The 11458-nt window shown below is 55.8% G+C and overlaps 1 protein-coding gene across 4 annotated transcripts; it reads left to right on the forward strand.

Moving 5' to 3' along the window:
• The first annotated feature begins 365 nt into the window (after nt 1-365).
• Nucleotides 366-10696, forward strand: RNF112 (ring finger protein 112). Of its 4 annotated transcripts, XM_003912449.5 has the most exons (15): nt 366-2715; nt 2882-2922; nt 3749-4034; nt 4194-4400; nt 4535-4666; nt 4829-4933; nt 5344-5394; nt 5703-5759; nt 5839-5913; nt 6051-6168; nt 6322-6491; nt 6570-6623; nt 6811-6885; nt 6999-10175; nt 10253-10696. In XM_003912449.5, the coding sequence occupies exons 1-14, from the start codon at nt 2662-2664 to the stop codon at nt 7467-7469; spliced, it is 1896 nt and encodes a 631-aa protein (XP_003912498.1). In that variant the 5' UTR covers nt 366-2661; the 3' UTR covers nt 7470-10175; nt 10253-10696. The 4 variants fall into 4 exon arrangements, with proteins under 4 accessions (XP_003912498.1, XP_017805893.1, XP_017805892.1 ...); XM_017950404.2 differs by lacking the exon at nt 366-2715 and having other exon boundaries at nt 2885-4034; nt 6999-8740; nt 8889-10175; XM_017950403.2 differs by lacking the exon at nt 366-2715 and having other exon boundaries at nt 2885-4034.
• The last annotated feature ends 762 nt before the right edge of the window (nt 10697-11458 follow it).

Here is an 11458-nt window from a genome sequence, read left to right on the forward strand (position 1 = left end):
AGACCCTGTCTCCAAAAAAAAAAAAAAAAAACTAGCCACAGGCGTGGTGGCTGAGGCCTGTAATCCCAGCACTTTGGGAGACTGAGGCAGGCAGATCACCTGAGGTCGGGAATTTCTGACTAACATAAAGAAACCCTGTCTCTACTAAAAATACAAAAATTAGCCGGACATCATGGTGCATGCCTATAATCCCAGCTACTCAGGAGGCTGAGGCAGGAGAATCGCTTGAATCCAGGAGGCAGAGGTTGCAGTGAACTGAGATCACGCCATTGCACTCCAGCCTGGGCAAGAGCGAAACTCCATCTCAAAAAAAAAAAAAAAAAAAATAATAATAATAATGATAATAAATAAAATTATATAGTCAGCCCTAAGAGTGAGGCTTCTACCATACATGTTTGCCCTGCAGGATCCCTCCTGGGACACTGACTGGTGAAGTCCCCATCCCCCCCTTTGGCCCCTGAGGGCCTGCATGACCCAGGCCTGCTCTACCCTTCACCTTGGTGCACCTATCTTAGCATCAAATATTCCTGCCAGGCTAGCCAGACCTCCTTCATTCCCCCGAATGGGTTCTGTGTCCCGTCCCCTCTGGGCCCTGTACATGTGGTTTGCCCTGCGTGGACAGCCTTTTTCTACCTCCTTGCTTATCAGGACAGCCTGACACCCCTCCTCACCCTCCCCGCATCCAGGTTCTCACCCAGATCATAGCAATGCCTTTTCATTGTCCGGTTGGGATCTTAGGGAGGACAGAGCTTTGTCTCTCTTGTTTCCAGCTGTACCCCAGTGTGAGACACAGTGCCTGGTGCTCAGTAAATATCGTTAAGTGAAGACTGACTGTCCCATCTGCTTCCTCACATCTTTGCCTGGTGATGAGCAAATGGAAGCTCAGAGAGGGCAATGACTCACCAGCATTTCATGCTGGGATGGAGGCAGGTTTAGAGCTTGAATCTGAGTCTAGCGCCCACGCTTTCTCTCCTGCAGGGATGAAAGGCTACAGGGCTTGAGAAAACCCTCCCTTCTGCCCTGAAGGCAGAGCTGTGGCACGGCTCAGGCTTGCTTCCTCATCCCCTGAGTGTGAGGCTTTGCTGCCAACACACAGGGGCTTGTACCACCTGGGGCAGGAGAAGATATAGTCTGTGGCACTGCTTCTCTGAATCTGATTGATTCAGCCCACAGTCTCAGGTCCTCCAGACACCAAAATGAACAAGATCCAGCCCCAGCTTCAGGGGTGTCTCCACCTGCTGAAGGTGGTCTCTGCTGAACTTTTCTAGGTTCTCAATCCCACCTCACCCCAACCCTTCTGCATCCTAGCTCCTAAGATGTACAAATGACTCCACTGCCTGGACTAGTGGCTTTAGGTAGGTAATGGTGGCTCCTCAGAGCACAGAGAGGTGCACTGGAATCCCAGAGCCCCTGAGCCGGGAATCAAGCCCGGATCTGCCTGGCTCTGAAGCCTGGGCTGCGCCAAGCTTATCACATATCAGACGTCCCCAGCCCGGAACTGCCTGAGAACAAGACCGCACCCAGTTAGGAGGGGTGAGGGAAGGAGGCTCTAGGGAGGCCACAGCACCTGCGCTGGGCCTGGGAGGGTGTCCCAGGAGGGATGAGAAGGAACAGCGCAACCAAGCCAGGGTGCAGAGGCAGGGAAGAGTGGGGCGAGAGAGAAGAGTAGAAGGAAGGTTCAGCCCAGACAGCAGGCTGGAGAGTTTAGATTTCGATCTGATGGTAGTAGGGAGCCACTGAAGGTGTTTGAGCAGTGTGAGGTCATCTGTGCTGGGGGAGTCTATGCTGGCTGTGCACTGGGGAGTGGAAGGGAGTCAAGGAGCCCAGTCAAGAGGCCATTAGAAGATCCAGAGGTGGCTCATAGTTTTGATAGATTTCACCCTGCTCAAGTTTGAGGCAGGGTGAAAGCCACTGAGAGGGAAATACACCAGAGGACATGGAGGGCCATGGGTGCTGAAGAAGGCTGCAGCTGGGTTGGGCATCAGTGACATAAACCTGAGGGAGGGCAGGGGCATGTGCAGGGCCACGTGAAGTAGGGTGGCATTCGGGGGCTCTGTACATAGTGGGTGCTCAGTAACTGTTCATTGAATGAATGGATGAATAACTCCTTGTTTCTGGGTCAGCTCTGGTCATACCCTCTCCTGTTTCCCACACCTCTTCTCTTTGCCCACCCTGTCCTGTGGCCCTGGGGAGACCTCAGCTGGCCCAGTAGAGGCAGTGCTGGCCCGTGGTTCCGCCGAAGGGCGCCTCCATGTTTGTGGGTGCACTGCACGCCTTCTCCCTCTCTGTCCCCCTCCCCCTCCCTGTCCTTATCTTTCCCTTCTGTCTCCATGGCGACTCACCACCTCGGCTTGCCTGCATCCCAGCCTCTGCCAGGGATTCTGAGCCGGGCTCCATCCCTCCCTCCTCGGAGCCCTGCTACCCGCAGCCCTGTCTCCTCCCCCTGGGGTGAGTCCAGCAGCAGCCTCCTCTTTCCCGGCTGTCACATTTCTTTTCCAGCTCTGCCCGGGAGTCAGCTCCTCGGGGAGACCATCCCCCAACCTCACCTTCCACCTGCCGCAGCCCGCTAGCCTTTCCGGGAGAAAAGGCATCCTTACCTCTGGTTGAAGGTCTCGGGGCCTCCCCCTCTGCATCCGGACCCTCTCCCCATCCCAGCCTCCCATGCCGAGGCCCGCCTTGTCAGTCACTTCCTTTTGTCATCGGCTTGGCAAACGGGCAAGTCTTCAGTCCTAAGATCGGGAAAGAGAGTGGGGTGGGAAGAGCCCTCTTGGGGTGGGTGATGGGCGGGGTGGGGGAGCATGAGGAGTCCCTGGAAACCCAGGATGAAGATAGAAGTCTGGATTCTGTTCTAAATCTTATTATTATTATTTTTTTCTCCAAGGAGAGGAAACAGAGCTTCATGGGAAACAGCGGCAACAGTTGGTATGTAGCGGGGCCTTCCAGGCTGGGATGGGTGCAGTGAGACCAGGCAGTTCAGTTGAAATGGCCGGTCCCGGAACACAGAGCCTGGCAGCCCAGCCAGGAGGGCTGTCCGCCTGAGGCTGGATCCGCCAGGCTGTGGAGGGAGGGACAGGAAGAAGCAGGTGGGTGCTGCAGGGAGGCAGATGCCAGCTCAGAGCAGAGAGCGGAAGGAATCTTCTAAGATCCAGAGCCATCTGCCCAACTGCAGCACAGGCTGCTGCCTTCTCCTCACTGTCCCTGCAGCATGGTATTGTGGAGGGCATCATGCCTGGGGGCCTGGCTGAAGTCAGCACCTCATAGAAGCAGCCCCCTGCAGAAAGCCGGGAGAGCCTCTTCCCAAGCATTTGCACCAGGCACTGTGCAGACAGCTGCACACGCCTCCTCTCGGATGGTCACCCCAACGGCCCCATGAGGGGTATTGCTATCCTTTCCATTGGGACAGTTAGGAAATTGGGGCACAGAGAGGGGAAGGAACTTGCTCACATTTGCATGGCTGGGATGTGGTGGAGTCCCTTCTACCCAGACTTTCTCCCTCTCAGACTCTCTCACCACCGCTCTGCTGCCCCCACTCTGAGGCCCCCAGGTCCTAGGACACACGTCAGTGAGGAACTGGCAGAGCTTGGCCTCTCTGGAAGCAGCTCCGCCTTTCCATGGAGGCACCAATGGAAACTGGGTTGGCACAAAGGATACCCCACTCCCAAGCCATCAGTCTTCCGCCACAACCCTGGCCGGTACCCCCTGCCCCCAATAGACATCCTGCTTTTCAGTGGCCTGTTTTGCCCCACAGGTCCCACACACCTTTCCCCAAGTTGGAGCTGGGTCTGGGGCCCCGGCCCATGGCACCCCGGGAGCTCCCCACCTGCTCCATCTGCCTGGAGAGGTTGCGCGAGCCCATCTCGCTAGAATGTGGCCACGACTTCTGCATACGGTGCTTCAGCACGCACCGTGTCCCGGGCTGTGAGCCGCCCTGCTGCCCTGAGTGCCGGAAGATATGCAAGCAGAAGAGGGGCCTCCGGAGCCTGGGCGAGAAGATGAAGCTCCTGCCGCAGCGGCCGCTGCCCCCTGCGCTGCAGGTCTGGGGACTGGACCTAATCAGTCAGACCCAAGAGGAGGGGGTGGCTTTGGCCCTATTCTAGAACATCAGGACAGCACCCAGAGCTCCAGGCTGGACACACTCCCAGGTCAGGAGCTGGTCCTGGATGCTCAGGGGCCCCTTTCTTCTCCTGGCCCAGGAGACCTGTCCTGTGAGGGCGGAGCCGCTGCTGCTGGTTCGCGTCAATGCGTCTGGGGGCCTCATCCTTAGGATGGGGGCCATCAACCGCTGCCTGAAGCACCCCCTGGCCAGGGACACCCCGGTCTGCCTTCTCGCTGTCCTGGGAGAGCAGCACTCAGGGAAGTCCTTCCTCCTCAACCACTTGCTTCAGGGCTTGCCGGGCCTGGTGAGGGCAGGGCGGAGCAGGAGGGGGGCGGGGAGCAAGGATGGGAATCCCTGCTTGGGGGAAGCTGGGTCTGTTATTCTAGTCTGTGGGACAAGGAACCGACCAACTGATGCTCTCCCTTCTCTCCCCTGCAGGAGTCTGGTGAGGGCGGCTGGCCGAGAGGAGGAGAAGCGTCCTTGCAGGGGTGTAGGTGGGGTGCCAATGGCCTTGCCAGGGGCATATGGATGTGGAGCCACCCCTTCTTGCTGGGGAAAGAAGGAAAGAAGGTGAGGGGGGAAGTGGCAGAAGGAGGTCAGGGATGGGAAGGGGAATCAAGAAGGGCATCTCTGGGGTAAGGATAGATGGGGATGGGACGGGGCAGGATTGGGAAGAATGTGGGAGAACAAGGCAGGCCTGGCCCCTTGGGTCTTCCCCTACCCCCTGCATAGGTGGCGGTGTTCCTGGTGGATACAGGGGATGCCATGAGCCCTGAGCTGAGCAGGGAAACAAGGATCAAGCTCTGTGCTCTCACCACGATGCTGAGCTCCTACCAGGTGATGGGGGACACTGATGTTGGCATCCCCACCCCACACACCCTTCTCCAACTCAGTTTCCTCAAGGCCAGAGCATCTCACAGGCTTTGGTGTCTGGGGTCCTCACAGGTTCTGGGGCTGCCCCGGAAGGGGGAAGGTGCTTCTAGTTGGTGAAGGTGGGAACGTGGGTTATTCCTAAAGGTGGGCTGATGGTCCCTGGGGCAACTGAAGGCCTGATGGATCACAATACCCTCCAGGTCTGCCTCCAGCCTTGAGGCCAGCCCAGCCCTACAGCCTTCAAGGCCCCCATACTGGCCTCTCCCGTGCTCGGAGACCTACAGGCTGCCTGCAAGCTCCCCACTCACCAGGGCCCTCCCCAGTGAAGTCACCTGGCCTCTGTAATCCCTCGTACATGTTCTCTCTGATTCCAGATCCTCAACACCTGCCAGGAGCTGAAGGATACAGACCTGGACTATCTGGAGGTACAGAGACCTCTGATGTTGGGTCACCCCCACCCCTGCCCTGCCCACTAGGCCAGGGGCTAGACCCGAAGGAACTAGGTGCCCTCCTGGTCTGGTCTAGGGTTTTATGATACTTGAACAGGGTTGAAGGGGGAGGGTGGAGAGTAAAGCATGAGATGCCTGGTCTGGGGAGAGGCAGGAGAACCCCAGGCTGTGAAGCGGGAAGCCTGGCTCCTACAGCAGGCATAGGGAGGTGGGGAGACAGGCTTGGGGTGCACCATAGTCCTCAAAGTGGCGCAGCCCTGACGCTGTCTGTGTCCCACCCCCAGATGTTTGTCCACGTGGCCGAGGTGATGGGCAAGCATTATGGGATGGTGCCCATCCAGGTGAGATACCTATCTTTGGATTCATTGGTCCCAGGCCCCACACCCCCAGTTGTTGGTGTCAGGACCCCTTCTCTTCCAGCATCTGGACCTCTTAGTTCGTGACTCATCCCACCCCAACAAGGCAGGGCAGGGGCATGTAGGCAACATCTTCCAGGTGAGTGGTGCAAGGGGATGGGGTGGAGGGGCCATGGACAGGGCAGAGGTGGGGAAGGCTGGGAGGGGTCCCAGTAGGGACCCAAGCATGGGAGGGTGGACCTCCTAGCTCAGAGCACTCCTCTTGCTGCCTCACAGAGATTATCTGGCAGATACCCCAAAGTGCAGGAGCTGCTGCAAGGGAAGCGAGCCCGCTGCTGCCTCTTGCCTGCCCCAGGGAGGCGGTGGATGAACCAAGGCCATGCAAGCCCCGATGGTGAGTGTCCCCGAGAGCTGGACCTCTTTTGCGCTGCTCCCAGCTCCCCTCCTTGGGCAACCGAGCCCCTCGAAGCACCCGCCTCTCCTGGCCTCTGACACCCCTTCTCCTCCCAAAGCCTGCAGTCTCTCAGCATGCAAATCTCTCCCTCAGACACAGATGATGACTTCTGCCACCTTCTGGGGGCCTACGTCTCAGATGTGCTGAGCGCGGCCCCTCAGCACGCTAAGAGCCGCTGCCAGGGGTACTGGAACGAGGGGCGCGCCGTGGCCAGAGGGGACAGACGCCTGCTCACGGGGCAGCAGCTAGCTCAGGAAATCAAGGTGTGAAAACTCCCTGGAGACCCAGGCGACTCGGCTGGGCCCCTGCTCTCCCTGACCCCGGCGATGGTGTCTCCGCAGAACCTCTCAGGATGGATGGGGAGGACAGGGCCCGGTTTCACCTCTCCGGATGAGGTATGAGCCCCTGGGGGATCCAGAATTCTGGCAGGGAGGCAGGGAGTCAGGGGAGGCAGGGAGGTGGGGGCTGTGCCGAGGCCTCCGGGGTGGGGGTCTGTGTGCCCTGGGAGTGGAGATGAGGAAACAAGCGGCGCCCCTGGCTGAGGAGGAAGGAAGGAGGCAGCCTGGGTTTTCCCGTGGACAGATGGCTGCTCAGCTGCACGACCTGAGGAAGGTGGAAGCTGCCAAGAGGGAGTTCGAGGAGTACGTGAGGCAGCAGGTGAGCCCTAGGGCGTGCTCAGGGGGCAGGTGTGGTCCGGGCAGGGTCCAGGTCAGGGAGAGGATGCCTGGGGCTCCTGGTCAGGGCACCTTCTTTTCCCCTCCCTGTCACAGGACATAGCCACCAAGCGCATATTCTCTGCGCTACGGGTCCTGCCAGACACCATGCGGAACCTCCTCTCTACCCAGAAAGATGCCATTCTGGCCCGCCATGGTGTGGCCTTACTCTGCAAGGGGAGAGATCAGACCTTGGAGGCACTGGAAGCTGAGCTGCAGGCCACGGCCAAGGCCTTCATGGACTCCTACACGATGCGCTTCTGTGGCCACCTGGCTGCTGTGGGGGGTGCTGTGGGGGCCGGGCTCATGGGTCTGGCAGGAGGCGTGGTGGGTGCTGGCATGGCAGCAGCTGCACTGGCTGCAGAGGCCGGGATGGTGGCTGCTGGAGCTGCCGTGGGGGCCACAGGGGCCGCCGTGGTTGGGGGTGGTGTGGGCGCTGGGTTGGCTGCCACAGTGGGCTGCATGGAGAAGGAGGAGGATGAGAGGGTGCTGGAAGGGGACCGAGAGCCCCTTCTCCAGGAAGAGTAACAGCCCCAGGAGATGTTGAAGGACGGGAGAGATGTGAGGTGGGGACGAAGAAGAGAGGCAAGAGGGGTGAGGGTGATGCCAGGGATTCCAAGGCGCCCCCATGTACTGCACTGCCCTGGTTGAATGCTCGGTGTCTGGGTGGCGGCTGAGCTGGGACTCAAGGTGGCTCTAGGAACCTGGGAGGCAGCATCTGGGGGCAGTGGATAGAATACCTGGCCTGTTTCTGGTTGCAGATGGTTGCCAATCTGCCCTTGTCACAGATAGGCTACATCCCAGGGTTTCTGGCTGCAAGTGAGGCTCTACCCTCCCCACCTGGCTCATTTCCCTGATGACCCTGGATTGTAGGAAAGTTAAGCAGGCACCATCCTGGAAGTCTACACCTGGGTGATCGAGAGACCTGTTCTTTCACAGATGTGAGAAGCCCCAGGATGATTGACCATGGTGTTCAGGAGCAGGGAGCCCTGATGAGGTGCTGGGGATAAAAGGAAGGAGGGAACACTGGGCAGAACCAGAGAGATGGGACATGGTAGGCTGTGGCCCAGACCCCAGAGCAGAGAAACTTGCTCCCATGACTCTTCCCAAATCTGCTCCAGCCCGAGTAAGGTGGCTTTCCCACCTCCTGGCCCACAGCCCCAGGGAGGCTGTCTGTGCATCCTGAACCACTCTGTGCTGGGCCTCCCCGAGGACCTCTCTTGGGTGTGTGCCCTTTTTCAAGCCTGTTTAGATGGGGGAGTGCCCATGCCCTCTGTGAAATGCCCAGATGCCAAAGAATAACACCTTTTCTTGCATTTTGAGCTAAGCCAGACAGCCTTTCTACTAGATTCTATCAAAATCTTGCAAAGGAAAACAAAATGAACAACTTCTATTCTTAAACACATCCTTTCTCCCCTGGGCTTGTAAGATGATGCGGCTTGATGCAGCTCCTCAAACACCAGGTCCCCTGGGAACTGGGGGTGCAGGAGTTCTCCCTCGGGGGGACAGAAAATCTGACTACTAGGAAGACTTCTAGGCTGTGAAACTGACTTCTAGGATATGAAACTGACTTCTAGGCTATGAAACTTACAGGGTATGGGTGGGCACATTATCCTTTATTTTATTTTATGAAAAATAAAATGTGTGTATGTGAATGTCAGCTTCCCAGTATATTATTGAAACAGAATTTAACCCTCAGAGGACTTCATGGTGGGAGCAGGTGAACCAATGAGATCCATTGATGGAATGCACAGATGGGAAGAGGGAGATTGGAATTCAAGAGATCCGAGGAAGTGAATGTAAGAGGTCCCCATTCGGTGGCTGTGAGAGGGCTCAGGCCAAGGCCAAGTGGTTATGGCCACCTTTGTAGGCTCTTCCACTAGGACTTGGGGTTCTGTTCCTCTTGTCTCCTCTCTGAGAAACTGCTTCCCATGATCCTGTCAACAGGCAGTCAACAAGCATCTGTCCCAGCGAGAGGACAGAATGGAGGCATAAGCAGAGAGAACTTGGTCAAGCCTTGAAGGAAGGAGGAGCCCAGGACCACTTCTGCAGGGCTCAGCCAGCCAGGAGTTCACCCGACTGATTCTCCTCCTAGCCCCGCTCCCCAGCTCCCCATCTGAGAATCACAACAGCAGTCATTTCATCCAATCCTGGCATTTTATAGGTGCACACCCAGAGAGAGAAAGTCTCAGATAAGCCTGTGCAGCTGCCAGTGACAGAAGCAGGGAAACCCCGAAGTCCTGGTTCCCAAGCTGGTGTTCTTCCCCAAGTCATTTTGTTAAGGTCAACTGTGCTGAAATTGAGATGCTCCTTTTCAGATGCTGCTTCTGGCTGATCAGGTCCAGCTCCAGGGAAGTGTGTGGTGGGCAGAGGCAGGAACATGGTCTAGAACAGATGGCTCAGCAGTGAAGTTATAGTTAACAGGCTGGGTACAAAATACAGGATGTAGAGAAATCCCAAAGCCAGGGCGGGGTTGAGTGGGGTAAAGACAAATAAGAGTGACTCTCTCTTTTAGTGTCTGAGCCAAGGGTGGGAACAGGGTCCTAACTTTGTGTAGTGTTTGTGGAGAAAGGCTTTCTGGAAGCATCTCTCTGAGCCCTTCCACTGTCATCTGGTGGACACATGAGCTATGAAACCGTCCAGACTTTGGAGGCTCAGGATGAGGGGCCAGAGACTCACAGAGGGAGGGTGTTACATGGCTGGAATCCCACCCGGCAGCACTGGAAGGAACATCAGTTCCGTGTCTACCTCTCCCCACTCTGTGCACAGATGGGAAGAGGTTGGCCCAGCGAGGGATGTCTGCAGAGACAAGATGAGTAATATTAAGTGGTGTTTGTCTTGTGCCTTGTAGCTTTCAAAACATTTCCTCAAACATTGTCTCCCTTAAGCCTTGAAATCATCTCAAGCAGTATGTAGGACACACAGTGTTACAGAGGAGGACACTGAAACTGAGAGAAATGATGTGTCTCAGTGGAAACAACTAGTCAGAGGTAGGCCAGGAGTTGGCCCCAAGAGTTCTGGTGCCAAATCCCTGGCTCAGTGGAACCTTCAAGCCTCTCCAGACTCCAAGACGACCAAGCTTCTGGGTTCTAAACCCGATTTGTTGGCTTCCTGGGCTTCCAACATTGATTCTGTAATTCACAAGAGCCCAGGTGACTCACTGACCGAGGTCTCAGCAGCATGCTGACGTCTGGCTGGTTTCCCTTCTATGACCCACTGAAGGTTCCAAGATTGGTAGGTTCCAGGATTGGGTTGGAGGTTTGGTGACTTGCCGTGTGGTTCCTGTTTCTGAGGCCTCCCTCATGTTGCAGATGGCAGTACTACAAGACAAGAGGTGCCTGCATCCTGAAGGCCCCTGACCGCTTGGAGCAGGAATAAGCCCCCGACTCCACTGGCTCTCATCAAACCACGCCGTGAGCAAGGAATAAACTTTTACTGCATGAAGGGGATGCGACATCTAGGTTGACTTAGTACACCATTGCCCACCCTACTCTAACACACACAGAAATGGGTTCTTTGAAATGGAGTGATGCTGTTAACAGACAGGTAAAGTATCACCAGTTGGGGGCTGGGCGGTAAGGAAAGGTATTTTAGGTCGTAGCAGAACATTTGCTAAAATTGTTGCCTACGGCAACTTGGAAGATAGACCTTGTGCTATTGAGGAAAAAAATTATTTTCAATAAAATCTCCTGCCAACCCAGAATATTCTCTCCACAAATGTGGAAAATAAAGAAAATACTAGTTCTGTGATTGAATAAGCATTAAACACATGGATGCATTACGTGTAATCAGCTAACACCAACATAAAGACAGAAATCCCCCCATGTATGTAGTCAAGCAGCTACAACCCATTACACACATGCTGTCGTGTATGAGGACTTGAACTCAGGTGAGAGAGAGCTCCACGGCGTTGTTGTTTGCTATACATGCGCTCACAGCTTACCTAATTCACCTGGTGATTGGGGTGGCATCTGTGTTAATTAGTGCCTTTTTCTGTAGGGAAAATAAAGCAACTTGAATCTCTAGGAAATGTAGGTTGTTGGCCAGGCAGTGTCTCACGTCTGTAATCCCAGCACTTTGGGAGGCCAAGGTGGGCAGATCATGAGGTCAGGAGTTCAAGACCAGCCTGGCCAATGTAGTGAAACCCTGTCCCTACTAAAAATACAAAAAATTAGCCGGGTGTGGTGGCGGGCATCTGTAATCCCAGCTACTTGGGAAGCTGAGGCAGGAGAATTGCTGGAACCCGGGAGGCAGAGGTTGCAGTGACCCGAGATCACGCCACTGCACTCCAGCCCAGGCAATAGTGCGAGACTCCGTCTCAAAAAAATAAAAATAAAAAATAAAGCAGGTTGTCAAGGCACCTAGTTGCACCTTGACACACCCTTGGTGACAGCAACATGGGGCACTGTCGTCCTTGATGTTACACTTGTGAGAGGGGGCTCCCAGGCTTTTCAGAAAAACAGTTTTGGGTTTTAATTCTGGTAAAAGATTTATTTAAACTTTTAAAAGACTTGCAT

The sequence above is a fragment of the Papio anubis genome, chromosome 17 (genome assembly GCF_008728515.1).
Source record: "Papio anubis isolate 15944 chromosome 17, Panubis1.0, whole genome shotgun sequence".
NCBI lineage: Eukaryota > Metazoa > Chordata > Mammalia > Primates > Cercopithecidae > Papio > Papio anubis.